At 36.8% G+C, this 18,134-nt stretch overlaps 1 protein-coding gene across 3 annotated transcripts; it reads left to right on the plus strand.

Moving 5' to 3' along the window:
• Positions 1 to 1,912: 1,912 nt before the first annotated feature.
• LOC110053099 (cytosolic 5'-nucleotidase 3-like) lies at positions 1,913 to 17,539 on the plus strand. Of its 3 annotated transcripts, XM_020759289.2 has the most exons (13): positions 1,914 to 2,137; positions 3,108 to 3,206; positions 5,581 to 5,650; positions 6,602 to 6,648; positions 7,498 to 7,541; positions 7,753 to 7,794; positions 9,612 to 9,701; positions 11,964 to 12,040; positions 13,047 to 13,129; positions 14,511 to 14,600; positions 14,838 to 14,945; positions 15,568 to 15,699; positions 16,686 to 17,539. In XM_020759289.2, exons 1-12 carry the CDS (start codon positions 2,009 to 2,011, stop codon positions 15,676 to 15,678), a joined length of 990 nt encoding a protein of 329 aa, XP_020614948.2. In that variant the 5' UTR covers positions 1,914 to 2,008; the 3' UTR covers positions 15,679 to 15,699; positions 16,686 to 17,539. The 3 variants fall into 3 exon arrangements, with proteins under 3 accessions (XP_020614947.2, XP_020614948.2, XP_020614946.2); XM_020759288.2 differs by lacking the exon at positions 9,612 to 9,701 and adding an exon at positions 9,451 to 9,540 and having other exon boundaries at positions 1,913 to 2,137; positions 15,568 to 17,539; XM_020759287.2 differs by having other exon boundaries at positions 15,568 to 17,539.
• The last annotated feature ends 595 nt before the right edge of the window (positions 17,540 to 18,134 follow it).

An 18,134-nucleotide genomic window follows, 5' to 3' on the forward strand; every position in this document is an offset into this window, starting at 1 on the left:
TCACCTTAATGGTCAGAACTTCCTTGTATTGATTACCTCGTAAGCGGCAGTTGTTTGCAGCTGGTCACGCGGTAGGCTCTCGACCGATAAAAAGGAAGAAAATGCATCGAATGATAATTAGCAATTATTGGACGATGTTGAGCAAAGTATCGTGATCTGCGAGACATTGACAAATCACGTTATTTTTTGATAACCGAGGTCAATAACTGTTTTATCATTCGATCACCAGTTATCCGCCACGGCCTTCGGCTTCAGCAGATAACACAAACCTCGGCCTTGATTGTCCTCGCTATAATGCCAAAACCGATTCATTGTTTTACCATGCATTACACCTGAGTTGCTATAGAGAAGAAAGCGTGGACAAGAACTTGTCACTGTACAGCACATCAACTTGTAAACAAGTTTGTTTTGAAGCTCAGGGCAGAAGCTTTCCTGCCCTGCTTAATGCATTCAGTAAAGGTTTACCACGCTCAGTAAGTCTAAAACACGTATTGAAATACACTTTAATTTAAGTAAAGTCAATGTTGTGAACTAGTCAATGATGTTACCATGTTCTACATATATGAAAACAACAGGCCATTTTCGTATTTTCGCAAACTTGCAATAGCAATCGAGACTCTTTTCAGATAAATGAGATTAATCTATTTTTAACCTTGCACGAGCCTCCATTGTATGCTAGTTCCAGTCCTATACCGAGATGATAGTAAAGGGCGACTTTCGCTACCTGACAACAACTCACTTAACAATTGTTAAGTTGTGATGGCCATGTTTTTGATAAATTTCGAGCAACTTGTGGAAGTGTTCAGTTACCTACGCTCCATCAAAAGTCTGGAACGGGCTTAGAACTTCAGGTCATGGTGTTGTCAAGTCATTAATTAATGATCCTCTCTACATTAATGTGGTCTGTCTACACTTGCCACAAGTCGATTACTTTTCCTCTATTTCTTCCACCAAGAACGACAAGAAAAAGGAGAAAGTGTGTTGTACACTATGCAAGCAATTTTACTGGACTACAGAGCTACAATCGTGGACAAAAGTCCTTGGGACACTTATGTAATGTAACGGATTATCTGTTTTAGAACTGAAGTATGAAGAAAACGCTGCTATATCCTTTATAAACGGGTTGCTGTCCCCCCTCCCCACCCAACACAATGTTGACAATCAGTTGAAATTGCCCGTACTATAGTTTTCAACATTGTATGGGGGCTGGGGGCGAGGTTAGGCAGGTGAAGTTGTATTCGAGCCTGGCGTGTACGCAAAAGCGCCAAAAGTGCAAATTTGTCCCAAGACTTTTGTCCATGATCGTAGCTCAGTGTAGAGGGCCGTCGGGGAGTGGGGCTGGGGGAGGGTGAGGAGATGTAGCGTGTTGCCTTGATCCCTTAAAAATTTCACTTTTTATCAGTTATTCCCCATTACTAAATTCCGCTGTTTCCCCAAAATTCCTTGTTCCCTCAAAATAGTCCCAAAAATATCCCTTGTTCACTTGAAATAAAGATCATATTCCCTTATTCCCCAAACTGACAGGCTCTCGGTGTAATGGGCTCCTGTTTGACTTCGAATTAAGCGACCGATTTTGTCACACTAAGAAGTGTAACTGTTGATTGAGTTATAGCACACATAGGGTGCTTACCATTTCTCGGAAGTTAAAGGGCTGGCCGGTCGGAATGACATTGAATAATGATAAGGATGTTTCCAATCGGCAGAGAGATAGCACTTTTGGAGACTGGAAAACTGGCTGTGGAGAAGGTAACAAAGACGAGTACACATCAGGAAGAAGCCACAATCTCCGTACGGATTTCCCGAAAATTGTCTGATCAGATCCATTTGACTTTCAACCGAAATTCCCGGAATTTTCTGGAGTGGGCGTGACTACCTGGAAAGGCCTGGGTAACGCTCGGCCTGGGTACACATCACAGTAACGCCTGACGAATATTAGCATATTTTGCAGCCACCCAGCGAACGAACGACAACGCATCAAGTTCGAAATTAGAATTGCAGAAATTGTGTTATGATCGAACAGAAAACGATGTTTGGCGTCGCAGCTATTGGCGTGTCGGTCGTGGTGGGCTACGGCCTTTACAAATATCTGCAAGGCAGGCAAAAGGCTCGAAAGATCAAGGAGGCAGTGGACGAGATGGTATGGTGGCGCGAAATTTTCATGATTTAGAAAGCTTACAAGCTTGGCTTTGTTATTCAGACCTTTTGCGCGTTGTTTGAAATTGATTGCATTTAAATGGACTGTTTCTTTTCCTAAGAACTAAACTAGCTGCTTCGATCCAACAAACAGGTCTTTCTGTAAAACAATTAAGCTGTTTAATGGTAATCAAAATACGGTTCAAGGTCGACTGCTTTCTTAATCCTGTCCGATCACAAATATTGCGAATGCCTCATCAAAAACGTTAGCCCAACTGGGTTAATTTATTGCATATTTTATTCATACGATGTTTGTGTTAATGTATTGCATATTTTATTTATACAATATTTGCTTTTTCTTTTGTTATAGACAATGAATTGAATTGAATACTAATTTGTTTTTATCGCTTTCGTTTCCTTTTAAATCACTGATATGAAATTCACAGGAATTAATTTTTTCTGATGATTAACAGTTTTTTAATGTCGTTATCTGCGTTTTCTTCAAGTCAGTAATACCACCGTTTTTTCATTCTAAGTCTTAAAATTTTTGGTCAAATATAAATGATTTGAGTACTGTTAGTGGTAATGTTAATGATCTGTTGTGTTACAAGTGAGCTTTATTCCTTAAGAGATCCGGCATAAAAACCCATCAGCCTGAATAATAATATACTAGCAAGTCAGTTTAGCACATAGCAAAGTGGTGCCTAAACAAAGATTTTATTAACAGGTGGTATTACATGCACAAGGACTACTTCAGGTTAAAACCTTCTACATGCATGTGTATAAACTCAAGAAATAACATATTTTTTTTAGTATGTGTAGCTTTAATTTTTATTAGCAGTTTCAACAAAACTGCAACACATCTACCATTATTTTTAGGCTTTATTTAACGTCAATGCTGCTTTTAGCTTTTGACATTTTGAAATCATTCTCATGACACATGTAGTGCCGCTTTAATTTAAATCTCTTTACAGATTAAAAATATTGACAAGCCCAATGTCTACATGAGAGATTCAGTTCGTGTGCGAGAAAAACTCAAGGTACTTTATGAGGGAGGATCTGAAAAGCTTCAGGTTTGTGAAGTGACATAAAATAATGTTTATTGATTCAAATCCCTTGCAGATTTTCATCTAAAATTTATGATAGAGTTTGTAATAAGTGTTGTTGTTATATAACAGTAATTATTTCCCCAGCTTTTTAATCATCAGCTTTGTCTTTGAGGTCACATAAATTTAGCCATGAAACTGTTTCCCACCAAAAGTCTCCGAACAGATATTATTGCAAAATCTGTGGCATCAGATGGTAACGGTGCAGAGTGTAACTAAAGTGCAAGCCTGCGAGCCAGAGCCGCGAGCTGCAAGCCTATTTTTGCAAGCCAAGTGCTGCTTTTGTTTCTGTTTTTGTTTTTGTTTTTTCTTTTGAGTTTTTAATTTAATGTTTACGTTTTACGCAGTACAAATGCTACACTTGGCTAAAGAAACAAAAGTTTTTGATTTTCTTTTGTACATGACATTCCGTGCAAGTAAATGTAGTTTTCCATCTCTGCTAAAATGGATTTTGAAGGTCAGTTTATAGTTTCAAATATGAATGAAATTTGGAGTTTCCCTCACAAATTTTTGTATCAAAATGTTGATTATGTAAAATTGACTAATATCCAATTCAAATATAAACAGGGAAACATTCAAAGGAGGCGAAGTTTAATAGGTAATTATCAAGATGATATATCGAGAAGCACCGCTATGAAAGATGCATAATTTAGGTTCCCAGTTGTCCGTTGTTTTGTCTCTTGGGATTAACCAGGCCCTTAATTGTTTTTTTTTTTGTTTTTGTTTTTGTTTTTTTTTTTTAATAGTTCCACCGTAAAATCATAGGACTGGACGAATGCTTATTTCAACCAGTTCAAAAGTTTGGGGATGAAACCCATTTGTTCGGCCAAGTGAAAGTCCGTACAATTTACTGCGTCAAAAAAATCACAACTCCTTGCGAACTAATTAAAGATTAAGCAGAAGTTTCCTTTGTACCAAATTTGTGGGGTACACCTTAACTCGCACACTCACAACTCACTTGTACTCGACCAATCCTTGTTTAATTCTCTTCCAGTATTGCGACGCGTCCTATTTTCTGTGTTCTCTCGATAAAAATCTATTTCACAATCACTTGTGTCTCTGATTACAATGTTTACGAATCTTGTGATCCTAGCTGTCAACTTCTGAAATGTCACGCTATCACGACACCTCCATTTACCTCGCTTGCAGCTACCAAAAAGCAAGATGAGAAAAAGGTCCTTCCTATAATATCTGCTTAATTGGTAGAAATAAAATAAAGAGACGAAAACTTTCCATCACCTCACTTGCCATGCTACAGTGCACCAACATATGAAGACCATGGGTGCTAGCCATTATGCCAAAGATTCCTGAAATTTTGGTCGGAAGTCAAATGGAAAGGTCCATTTTGGTTTCTTCTGTCTGGAATATTTGGAATCACCTCTGGAGGTGGTCCACTTATTTCGGTCAAACCGGTCCGACCAAAATTTGCTGTTCCGTTTTTGGCAAATTGGTTCACTGCCCTGTTTCTCTTCACTTATGTAGGGAATTCGGAAAAGGAATAAAAAATGGTAAGAGTCGAATTCCTCTTAGTTGGCCTGGTTTGATCGGGAAATGTCGTTTCATTTTCCTCGGATATTGTCAGAATGGAAGCACCCCGCATGTAATAAATACCATATTAGGGTATTATGCCTGTTTTTGGATAATTTTTTTGACGGGAATCTTTTGAGAATTGCAAAAAGAGACTCACAGCTCACGGCTTGCAGGCTCGCAAAATAGCCTCCCCCAACGGTGCACGGTTACCCACGAATATTGACTCATGACTGCTGTAACTGTACTTGTTATGCTATATAACAAATCACTAATAATGAGTCCAGGGTTCCTCAGGAAATAAACCAGTTAATTTTGTTTCCCTCAAAATCTCAATGGTGTTTCCCTTGACTCTGCCTCAGGAAACATTGAGATTCTGGATTATGTGTACTAAAGGCATCCACGGCCAAGTGTTGATTGATACCCTGAATCGATACCCTCGATTAACACTTGATTGACACTCCATTGACACCTCCGTTGACACTTGATTGATACTCCACTGACATCACACTCGACAGTCGGTCAACAGTTGACTAATTTTGATTGATGCATATGGGTCAGTCGACACTTGGCTGACTATCAACTGGCTGTTGATCAAGTGTCGATCAAGTGTCAACTGAGTATTGATTGGGATGTCGATCGAGAACTGATCGAGATTTCAATCAAGGGTATCGATCAACACCTGACTGCAGATGCCTTTACTACGCATGATCCAAGATTCCTGGGAAACAAAATTTTTTAAATTGAGTCATTTCCCTTAGCACCAGTCATTCAGTATTAAATTTTTATTGTTGATGTTCCCAATGCCTTGTAGGTCATCTCAGACTTTGATAAGACACTCACCAAATTTAATATCAATGGAGAGAAAGGTTGCACGGTATATGGTAAGTCAAGTCTATGGTAAATAATCTGCTCTTCTTTATTGTTTTCTGTTTGTTGTTGTTTTTTTATCCTTTAGAACCAGCAAGATCTGAAAGTGAAGCTGTCAGTATTGAATTGGAGAGTTAACTTAAACAACTGAAAATTTTATATAAATGTCATGTATAGATCTACCTTTTGTCATTCCTACAGTGGTCAGGTTTTGCCTTAGTTTGCAATTTGCAAATGGCAACTTTGCCAAGTACGGTTTAATTCATTAAGTACCAACCAAGAAGAGGCAGTCACGTAGTAGAAATACATGTAAAAACCTACTGTACAATGTACTACCCAAATCTAAAATTTTACTAGTCAATGACTACAGCTGTAGTTGGCTGCTGTTAGTCTTCTGGCTCATAACCTTAACTGGGTTCATAGGTCATTTTGTTATGTTTTTGGACAATTTTAATGGTTAGCAGTGAATTGCTGCCCAGTATTACCTGATGTTGTGGAAGTGCGATCACCTTCAGTGACCTTATGGTTTTGATTGAGCAGTGCAGGTTCAAACACTGACTGGGGACATTGTGCTGTCTTTTTGGGCAAAGACACTTTTAATTACTCTCACAGTGCCTCTCTCCACCCAGGGACATAAATGGGTACCAGGGAATTAAATGCTGAGAGGTGACCCTGCAATGGACTTGCATCTTATCCAGGGAGGAGTAGAAATACTCTTAGTCACCTCATGCTACTGAAACCAGAGAGCCTGATGGGCCATTTGGATACAGACTTGACCTTTTGTTACACCATTCCATAAATATCCTGTGCAGTGTATATAAATAACAGTCACTGATTACTTTTGTGCTGCAGTGGATCACATATGTGTATCTCCTATTTCAACATTTCAGTGTTATTTTGTCGAGCTATGCCATAGTTATGTTTATTTCTAATAATCCTTCTTCACTGTTTTCTAATCTCTTCAGGTGTCATTGAGAGCTGTAAGTTGTTCCCAGAATCATACAGAGAAAAGGTAGGCAAAAACCTCTCAATATCATAGTTCAGTGACTATGAGCAAGGATGTGGACTATCTGTGCCATCTGGGTTTTCCAATCCTTACGCAATAAAAAAATAAATCACAAACTATTCAGTGGAAAAAGCTAAGAAATTGTAATAAAAACACTGCTCCAAGTTTTAGGCCTGTGCATTTCCCCAAACTTCAGATATTCATCAAAATGTTTTGCAGAAATTTACAGAGCCCAGTATGAAAATGCCACGTTGGTGTACATCTGTGGTACACAAACATGGCGGCTGGAAAATAGTGTAAACATATGGAACTTACGTTGACAATCTAGGCGACTGATTATCAGTACTAAACAAACAAACATTTAGTATACATATTAAGCACTTTTCCTAATGCTTTAACTTCTGAAAAGGCTCAAAATCATGAGAAACATGTAAGTATATATTTTTTAACAAACTCGATCGTAGCCTTGCGTCACGCACCTCCATAATCCTGAAATTCAAATGTGTCTGATTTCCAAATGAAACATTCCATTGAGCTGTAAAATTGTAAACAGATATAAATATACCACCTCTTATATGCCTGATGAGGGTAAAAACCAATTTGGTGGCTCTTTAGTTTTGGATTTTAGAAAGTGATGATATCACATGCGTGAAAACAGTCTATAGTAAGAGTTCACTTTTGTCTATATTAAACAGTCTACAGGAACATGTACATGCTAAAATTATGGACTAGATTGTCCGATAATGCCAATACATACATATGTATTCTAAAGACTTCTGTTGAATTGATATTGTCACTAGACAGGACAAATTGGACCTAAGATACCATTAATTTCATTTTGCTTCACCATTTTAGGCCAAAGAACTCAAGGAAAAGTACATGCCAATTGAATTTTCAGGGTAAGAATTCAAGGGCAGTTTAAAATGCAGCCAGAATTTGTGGCAAGTCCTAATTTATGTACAACATGTAATTATAATTTATGTGCATGATAATGATGATAATGTATTAATTATCATAATTAAAACCATAATTGTATTATTTTACTTAAGAATTAGAAATACAGTACATGTACTTACTGTATTGTTAATTATGAATATCATTTTTTTGTAGAGATATTTCATCTGACGAGAAATTACCGCACATGATAGAATGGTAAGTCCACATACATACATTAAGCACATATGTGTCGTGGGCTCCTAGTTATAAAAAAAATTTAAGCAATATATAATTCTTTTTCCTGTGTCCAGTCCAGTTTCAACTGAAGTACTGTGATAATAACATTTACTAGAACTTTGATGCTTAAATTTGTATGACTTTGGGTGGCTGCTGTTGATAACAACTAGTGTACAATGTACCACTCTTATGCAATGTACAAATTGTAAATGGATTGTCCTTTGAAATATCTTGTAAGTTTACCTCAAGACTCTATATTTAGTACAAACTGAATACTGAAACACAGTTAGTAGGAATACTTTAATTTGCATTTTAGTGTTCCAAAATTGTCTTTTCACCTTGATTGCTTTACAAGTACTGTACAGCTTTCTAGTCAATGCAATGTATCATGATTTTAATTATACTACTGCTTCTAAGTTACATTCTACATGCATGTATACATGCAACTTATAGTGGGGATTAAATATAGACGTGTAGTCATCAACAATATATGCGTGAACCACTTGCATAGAATAATTATTAATAGGAATCGACTGGTAAATTCTTGTAAATTTAGAATTTGAAATACAACTTGCCAATCAAAGTCTTCTCTGCCTTATGTGGAAGTGTACACTTTGTAAACCCTGTTTGCAGGTCAAGAGGCCTAAATATATGCTACATGTAGTCAAAGAACAAATCAATCTTCATTAAAAATTTTAATGTGAAACAATTAGAAACTAGCATTGTTGTAACCTCCCTTAAAATAGAGGTACACATGAAGAAGGTAAAGACTATGCCAAGCCAAGTATCCCTCTATACAGGAGATTATTCCAGTTTCCCCAGCTTAAGGTGTCTAGCCAGGACTAATTCAACTTGATCCCCCTGACCTGTATGGGATGCTAGTCCATTGCAAGGTTACCCCCCCCCCCCTTCCTCCCAGCATTACATTATTTTGCAAGTGCCTCTCTCAACCTACAGAGGCACTGTGAAAGTGTCTAGAGAGTCTTGCTCAATCGTACAGCACAATGAGCCTGAACTTGGTCCCGGACTGCTAGATCGAGATTGCAGCATGGTAACAGTATGCCCCCGTGCCCCTCACCTACAAAGGGACACCTGTCCATGATAGCTTAGGTTACCCACTTCCCCAACTTCCATCTTCATAATTTCTCTAAAACCTCAGTTTCTCCAATGAATCAAGTAATGCCATGTACATGTAGGTTATTGTGGAGGATTGCAGAGAGTATAATTGTTAACAAAAATAGTGATTAAATCCACTCATGTACCCTTCTCTCAGAAGGTAAATAAATACTTTTTACATGTAGATCCCTCCACCCCCGGGAAAGTCCAGTTAAGCTTTTATTTTTTTTTATTCTTTCCTTTAAAAGCTTTCATAATGGCTTTTAACCCTCCCCCACCTCTCCCTCTTAGAATTTCTAGCAATCTCTCTGGGGGAGTGGGTAGGGATGATTTCTGGGCCAGGGTCACATAAAATATTAATCAAAATCAATTTTAGTAGCTTACTTAGTAGTTAATTGCCCGTACATAACCAATAAATGAAGTTCTAGGAAGTTTCAAAACCAGATTCTCTTAAGAAGGTAAGTTGAAGAAAGTGTTTGAATGGTAGTAAAGAGTATTTTGATTTTGACAAATGTTTAGGTGGACCAAGTCGCATGAATTGCTTACTGAACTTGGTATCAAGAAGGATGATCTTTCACAGATAGTGGAAGAAGCCTCAATCGCATTGAGGTAGGATGGATGAATATATAACACTGAGACATTTATTTACCTGGTTCTCTTCAAAACCTTTTGTCTTTCAGGTGGACAAAAGGAAATGAACTCATTACTGAGCTGAAACTCCAGCAAACACAAATTCCTGATATAGTAAAAGATGCACACATCGCTTTGAGGTACCACATACATGAAATCATGCGTTATTGCAGAGTGGCATTCTGCATAAATTGACATTGCATTCACTAAAATTAAATTCATTTGATTTGCCATCCACAAGGATCTCATGTCTAAAAGTTATTAATAAAACTGCATGATTTGATACATGTAATTCACATGACAGCTCTGAATGATGAGTACATTCCTATCTGTATGGTTTATCCCATAAAAGCATGTAATAATTTATTACTAGTTTTAACCATTCTTGCATTGTAATGTGCATGTACAGCTAGTGCATGTGGTTCAGGTCCAGGCAGTTTACACTGGTAATGTCAACTTTAATTTGTTCAGAATAATTAATTGTTTTTGACAAAATATGAAAATGAACTGTCTAATGTATATAACTGTTTATTTTAAAACTTAATATTAAATTTATTAGTAAACTATATTTATTTCTAGGAAGGTTTAGTATTTTATTAAGTAGAGATTTTTTTTGTAGAAATAAGTTATTATTATATTAATATAATTGTAGAATATCTTAATCGGAAGCTGAAAATTCACATTAATACCAATATAAATAGATGTATGTAAATAATTATATGAAGACATCATTGGTCATCCAAGTTATATGCACAGCTTAAGGTGGCCGAACACAGTTTTCGCGTGCGCTTTTGCTGATGCAATTCAGCGCGCACACAAGGATTGAAAAACAAACATGCCTTCAATAGAGTGATCATTTTATTTACTCAACACCTGCACTATATGCGCTATTTTTCTCCATTATTGAACGCAGTGTATTGATGCCTTTAGTCTTTTATTACAAGCTATGTTAGAAAAGGTAACGACGCAAAGAACCCAGCAATTCTCAGCTTTTTCTTTGTTACCGAAAGAACCCAGTTAAATGCAGCGCATGCGCAGTTGCTCAAAAAATTGAGACCGATTGCTTTTGCAGAAACTTGCCGATTTCTAACGATCCAGTTGATAGAATTTCAAGAAATTTGGTAAAAAAATAATTCAGAAACCACTTGAATGATCTATCGCAAAAAATCTGAATTTTGACATAGGGATTTTTTAATAATACAGAACATGCAGTGAAAACGATTTACGGCGAATTACGAAAGTCGCCTATGTCAAAATTTTATTAGAACAGTGTTGACAGAAGGGATTTAATGTCAATTCAAAGTGGGCAAATGATGAAAAAAATCTAACGACTGAATTTTTTTTAAATAAACAAAAACCATTTTTTAAGCCTTGTTTTTAACAAGCCCCATTGCCATGGCAACAGCACTCACCTTAGCCAAAATGTGAGAATAAACCCTTCTGTGGTTAACCTTGACTCTTGCGAAAAACGGGTGCCAAAGCATAAATAGCTTTAAAGTAATGGTGAATTAGGCAGAGGCTCTTGAAAACTGTGTTCGGCCACCTTAAGCAGCCGTGAAATTAAGGCCTGAAAGAAATTCACTACATTCTTGAATGGGAGATTTAAACTCATGACCTCTGTCTAAGTTTGAATTTATGTCAGATTTCAATAAGTTTCTCATCTTTTAAGAGCCAAAACCACCCTTTTTAAATTACACTTCTCGCATGCATGAAAACCTCAACACAGATGGGAAACATGCCTTGAACAAGTTTCCTGTCTATATACAGTATGCATTTTCCTCCAGTATTTGTAAAAATATAAATGTTATCTGAGTGAGAATAAATTTCCTCATACACCTCTGGTAGCCAATTGCTAGCAGAGCACAACCTTACACTAATTGCAAACTTAACAAAAGAGTAAACAGGTTCTGAAAATTTTGAAACTTCAGAGATTGCAAGGTTTGTAGATATAGACTACCAGTTAATAAAACTATAAAAACTAAATTGCTAAAGTTAAAATTTGGACCATGGGATGGTGGGAAAAGGTTGGCAATGGCAAATGCAATGTTCAAAACTAAATTTTGCCCATCGAAGGTCACATTTACCTAATTATTAAATTACATGTAATTATGTATTCTTACATACATGTAGTAGTTCCCAGTGGTGCAAATGGGAAAAAAACACATTCTGCTTATTATATATACATGACTGTGTATTTCATTTCACTCAACCAGTGGATTAAATTACACATTAGGCTCCAGTTGTTTGAAGGCTGGATAATGCTATCCACCAGATAAATTGCTATCCAATGGATACATGTACAATCATGTAAGTGTATAATGAAACAAACCATGTTATCCACTGTGATAATGTTACACACTATTTAATCACTTTTATAATAAATAATTTCCTTTCCTTTACAGGGATGGTGTTGAGTGGTTCTTTGTCAAACTGCATGAGAAGAAGGTACCTGTGCTAATAATATCTGGAGGACTTGGAGGTATTTGGAAAGCAGAATTCTGTCACTGATACCTTATAATTAACAAATGGTAAACGCCATAGCGTGTACTATTGAGTTATGGATGCACGCAGGAGGTTGCTAAGCATGAAAGAAGCGTAAGAGTCTCACGAGGCAATAGCTGAGTGCGACTCTAGCTTCTTGAGTGCTTAGCAAACCTCCCAAGTGCATCCATAACTCAATAGTGCACGCTATGGCGTTTACCATTTGTTTTATAACATAACATTGAGACATTGGAACAACAGAAGTCCTTTTATTGAGCTACATCGCAAAAAAATGTTCGTGTAGTCTTACATGACAAGAAAAAACAAGCGTGCAAAAATTCATTCATGACAACTGACTGCACACCAGTAACTTGATAAAGTTTCATCTTCAGACAACTGTGAAGACAGTTTCGCATTTCTGGCAGAAGAATGTCGGCCATTACTTTGGAAACAATGTCTGTCAAAAGATTTGCTTTGTAAACATTAGCACACATGTCAGCAGCATACACCCATGGGCAAATAGACACCAAATTAACCAATCAGAGCACGCGCTTTGCTTTAGTTATGTTATAAATAAAAATATTAAATAATTTTGAGTCAAGTGTTCATGTATTTTTTATCTGTTGTAATCATGACTGCTTTGACTGTTTTGTTTGAACAGCATGAATATTATTTTATAATTTCATGCAGCTGCAAGCAAGTTTGATTTAATTATGGCTACTTGTTCATGATGATTATTTGTCTGTGACAAAGAAAAAAATAAATATAATTATATACTTTGAAAGGCAGATTGGTTTAAAAAAACAATTGCTAAACAAAAACAAATTTTAACCAAATTTTCCTTGGTATTTGGCCATGCTACACTGTTTTATATACATGTACATTATATGTAGCTGCCGCAGTGCTTTTGGAGTCATTTGTGTGCTTGCTGTCATGAAGAGTTTGTTTACAAGTGTATATTAAATAAAATAATGTTTTTCTTCTTTGCATGATCCTCTTTTCAGACATCATTAAAGAAGTTATTGATCAACAAAGTACATTGTACGACAATGTGAATATCGTGGCCAACTTTTTCAAGTATGAACAGGTGAGACACGGTTTACAGTTTTACCTCTGTCCAACAGCAACCTGAAGGCAGAATTACTGGGATCAAGTTACATAGTGATGATGGCTTTCATAGTGAGGCTTACATAGTGATGACTTTTTCTTACAGACTGTTTTCTAATGCAAGTTTATAGGCCACTGATCCTACTGTAGTTTTATATTTTTTTACAGGTATATTTTTAACCTTACTATAATTTCAGTATAGACCCTGTTAGGATCATTAAAATGTAGATTCCAATTTCCATTTGGAGAAGGAGTTGTGAGAGTTAAATAGTGGCTATAGGGGAACCTGTTGACACAACTACTTTTTGAGACTTAAAAAACTATGGTTGTATAAAAGAGAAAAATGACTGACTTTCTTTTGGCCAAAAGTAGAACTAGCTGCAATAGCAAGGTGGTCATATTATTTTATTTGACAGTTTGTTGAATTAAAGGTGGGGCTCCACTATACAGTTACACCATGTAAGTGTCTCTCCCAAGAACATCATCATCATCATCATTACCACTGCTCTTTGCGCCAGTAGGCGCATATGGCCGTAACATTCTGTTTCCACTGTGCCCTATCCATTCCATGGCTACTGCTCTCACAGTGTTCCAGTCATTCCACCCTGCCTGCCACCCCTTGATTCCTCTACTGTCCTCCTACAGGTCTTTCTACATGTAGGTCTCTGTACTGCTCTTCTACCTTCTCGTCTCCACCCTAACACCACCGTGCAGTCACTGGATCTTTCTCCACACTGTACAGTATATATTTACTCCAAGTCCAATGCCAAGGATGTCGATCTTATACTGCCTCATCTCCTTTGCCACTTATGCTGCAGCACTTGTTGCATACATTGTGCATACGTTCCAGTTCCCTACCATTGTGGTGTACCTTCAGTTTGTGTTATTAATGACCTTATTGGCCGCTGGGCTTCCTGTTGGCTTTCACCAAGTTGCGTCGTAATCTTTTCAGTTTCCTGTCCATCCACTGTCACCTCCACATCATCGTTTTGATCTCCATTCAGAATGTGTCGGTTTCCGTAATAGTATGTTTTTTTTTTTTTTTATGTAGGTGCAGGTTATTAGCGCTCAGCCTTACCCCCAAAACTTGGGGGGCTGGTTGGATTTCTGTCAGGGTTTTCCTTCCCTTTAGGTGGTTGCCTTCCAGTGCTAATGAGTGACTGTCTACCTGGGTTTGGAATCAGAGTTTTCCTTCTCCTTCTCTCATCTTTCCCAAAAACTCAACTCATATCAATTTTGAGCGTCATCAATTCCCATCATGCATGTCCTATATATATTCACACACGTAGCCGCACATAACATATATACTGTAGAAGAGCACTAAATTTACTCAGTGTTATTTATAAAATTCAATATACCAGGGTGTCATGGTTGGTTTCAAGGATAAACTTCTCTTCAGTCACAACAAGAAAGAATTGACAAAAGACTTGCCATACTTTGACAAAGTTAAGGTAAGATACATGACTGTCTTATTATTGGACTGCTCATGATCAAGCATTCAGAAGTTCAGAGGTGTTAGCACGGCTGCTTTGAGTCAGAAAAGTCAGGGAAGGAAATTTCAATGTCAGTCTTGGGAAACATTTAATTTATGATAATCTAGTGTTTTAGGTAATGACCTCATTTGGAATTGTAAACAAAAGTGTTAGTCATGGAAGTGATTTTTTTGTTTTGTTTTTATGTTCTGATAGGACCGCACTGGTGTCATTGTCATGGGAGACCTGCCAGAGGATGCCCACGTCTCGGCAAGTCCTAAAAACTCTGAAGTAACTCTCACTGTGGGTTTCTTGAATGATAAGGTGTGGATCTGTCTAATACTTACCTTGATGATTGTTCTTTATCATCGTTGTCGTTGTCTGACGTTATCATCATCATCATTGTCATTATCATTATCATCATTATATGATAATCATCATCATTCTAGGACCTTGATAGAGTATGATATAAATCATAAATTGCTTATTAAGATTTTATTTGACAGTGGTGCGATTGATAACTACAGTACTGGCTGTTCTTGTGCTATAACTGTGTTCATGTACTTGACTACTTTTTTACAAACAAGACATAGTTGAGAAATATTGGGGAAAGCAATTAAAGTTGGACCCCACTAATTTGAACTCGGTTATTTTGGATTCCCCATTATTTTGAACTCAAAACTGTTTCCCTTGGGTTTGCCCTTAAGCCATTTACTATTGGTTATTTCAAACTCTTGCTATTTCGAACTATACTTTTCGTTTCCCCGGAGAGTTTAAAATAGCAGGGCTCAACTGTATCAGTGATTCAGGGAGCTTCCTTTTTTGCCTCAATGGGCCTCTAGTTTCTTGCTCTCTTAATTAAGCTTCCTTCTAACTTCTTATAATAATTTCTTATTTAATTTCGTAAAGATAAGTTGATTCTAATTTTGAAGTGTTTTCCCCCTAGGTGGATGAACGTCTCTATGACTACATGGATGCATTTGACATTGTAATAGTTGACGACCACAGCATTGAACTGGTTGATCTTTTGTTGATGACCATCATAAGGGCTAAATAGATGATGACGAGTGGACTACGTGTACGTCATTCAGCCGAGCAGTTCAAGTGAATGATGGTGAAGAGGAACTTGTAGAGAATTGTTTGTAGACAACCTACAGAGAGATTGTCAGACATAGTGTAGTGCTTTGGTCTAATGAACTTGTGTGGTTTTGTTTATATCCAGTTTTTCAAAAAACTGATTAATTGTCTTGAGTTTAATTTACCAGTGAGCTGACTCTACATGTATATCCAAGTCAGATCCAAGTAGGAATCCATGTACCCTTATTCACCAATTAAGAGCACACAGTGAATACTGCAAAATTCCGCAAGTATTGTCCCTGACTTCTCTCAGATTGAGTAGCCTTTTTCTGTATTGCTATTCATGAGTTCTTGAAAGGTCACAACTTAAGTGGGGAGGTGGCGGAGGTATTTTCTTTGGTTAAAATGCACTCTTTGTGCTACATCTAAATAAAATGGGAAGCACATAAAATTGCTGAAAGAACTCATCTCAACTCTAATTAATACATTGCTTTTGGAATAAGGGTCATACATGTAAAATGTAGTCGAGACAGCTTGTGGTATCTGGTATTATTTTACATTCTTTCTCAAGTAACAAGTTACTAGACTTTCACAAAATCAGCTGTCAGTTCGAGATCGCACTCTTTGTTGGGTTGTGCTCTACACTCAGTAAAGAGTTCATAAAACGGATGCCAGTTGAGTGGATAATTTTTGCAGCAGGGTTAGTGGATTCAGTTTGGCACTCTCTTGGCAGCAAGCGAAGTTTCATGGGAAAATTTTGAGGAAATTCAAATTTACATAAGTACTGTAATCTGAGATTTAAGTTTTAAGAGGCTAGCTATATAGTGAGAATGATTTTCTATCTAGTGCATCATACCTGGAGCTTGTCTGAAGGACAAGCCTAAAAAAAATTGTTTTGATTTTGTTTACCCACTTGGACAAGGATCTTACTCAGACTTGGCTGTTATTTGGAAAATAGATTTAAACCAAAGCTTTTGTTTTTTTCAGTATCCATTGCAAGTTTGTTTCACCACAAGGACTACACGGTGTTAGGGTGTAACAATATGGGGTGCAACTCAGATATTCGTGATTAGAATCTGGAGATGCCAGGCTGCAAAAGATCAATACAGTGATAAATTATTGTGTAAAGTATTTGCTGTTGAATTAGACGTGGTAATTAACATGGGTAGCTTTAGCAGTCAATGGTTCTCCTTTTGTAGTTATATATTATACACTGTAAGTTGTATGTCAAAATTTTCTGGCAACTGGAGATCAGAATATTTCTAAATACAACCAAGGAAGTTTTAATATAAGGTACAATCATGTAATTATTAGTACATAATAACACTTATTATTAAAGTACAGTTGACACTCTGCTGATGGACATCCTGGGCAGTCAGCTCTAGCTCCTAAGTGATGCATTGTTTGTCGCCTCATAGGAAGTTTATTGTCTTTTCATTAGTGGTACATGTACTTGTGTATATGAATCTGATTTTTATGGTTTTGCCCTCTTGAACATGAAATTGTCTTCTTCTATTTTCAGATTTTTTTTTCAAAGTCTATCAGTTGGTGCCTTATTGTTCAACTGGTGCTAGAATTCTTCTTACTTGTCATTATTTCATGTAATATATCAAACAAGAGAGACAGTGTTTCATTGGGATATCCAAACACCGAGAAGAGAGTCGAAAATACGACACACAGCGGAGTATTTTTGACGACATTTGAGGTGTCTGGATAGCCAATGAAACACTGTCTCGAGTGTTTGGTATAATTATCTTCTCAATCGAAACAAAAACTAAGGAGTCAATGGAGAATTAAAATTGTCAAAATCTATGCCAATAAAGACAGGGTATTCAAACCTCCTTCGCGGTGATTTTCTTTGTTTTAACTTGATGAATAATTAATGAGTTTGAGAAGTTTCTTTCTTATTACATGAACATAGAACCCTGGCATAACTTTCTAAGTTTCAGACCAGAAACTGGTATAATTGTTTAAATTGACAATGTTTTGAAAAGGTACTCTGATATATTCCTCACAAATTATGCTGATTAGCAAAATTTGTTCTTTGAACATTAGTTAAAATGTCTACAAGACAATCAATACAATACAATCCTTTATTTACCCACGCAACATAAAAACTTGTTAAAACGTGCCTGCTAAAAAACGGAATTTCTGTTGCTTTGTATAAAGCCACAGGCATTGGGCTGAAAGCTGTTTCATGGATATGAAGTGGTATAATTGTTTTTTTGTTACTGTCAACATCTTTGAGTGGCAGTAACAGGTTATATACATTTCGTACATGTACATTTAGTAGTAACATAAGTGCTTAAGTTATTGTTTTGTTGAATGCTCTGCCTTTCAACATGTGGACTCTAAAATTCAAATCTCAACTGACAAATCCGTTTTTTGCTACGGTCAATCAAATGTTCAGCAGCTCCTCCCAGCTTCCAACTACTG

This window comes from Orbicella faveolata, unplaced genomic scaffold (assembly GCF_042242905.1).
Source record: "Orbicella faveolata isolate gen_17 unplaced genomic scaffold, um_ofav_v1 contig_27, whole genome shotgun sequence".
Taxonomy (NCBI): Eukaryota; Metazoa; Cnidaria; class Anthozoa; order Scleractinia; family Merulinidae; genus Orbicella; species Orbicella faveolata.

Excerpts from the sequence above, each read along its gene's own strand:
- LOC110053099 (XM_020759288.2), top strand. The coding sequence starts at position 2,009 with ATGATCGAACAGAAAACGATGTTTGGCGTCGCAGCTATTGGCGTGTCG. Across the intron at positions 2,138-3,107 it reads AGGAGGCAGTGGACGAGATG|ATTAAAAATATTGACAAGCC; the intron begins GTATGGTGGCGC and ends ATCTCTTTACAG. Across the intron at positions 7,542-7,752 it reads ATGCCAATTGAATTTTCAGG|AGATATTTCATCTGACGAGA; the intron begins GTAAGAATTCAA and ends ATTTTTTTGTAG.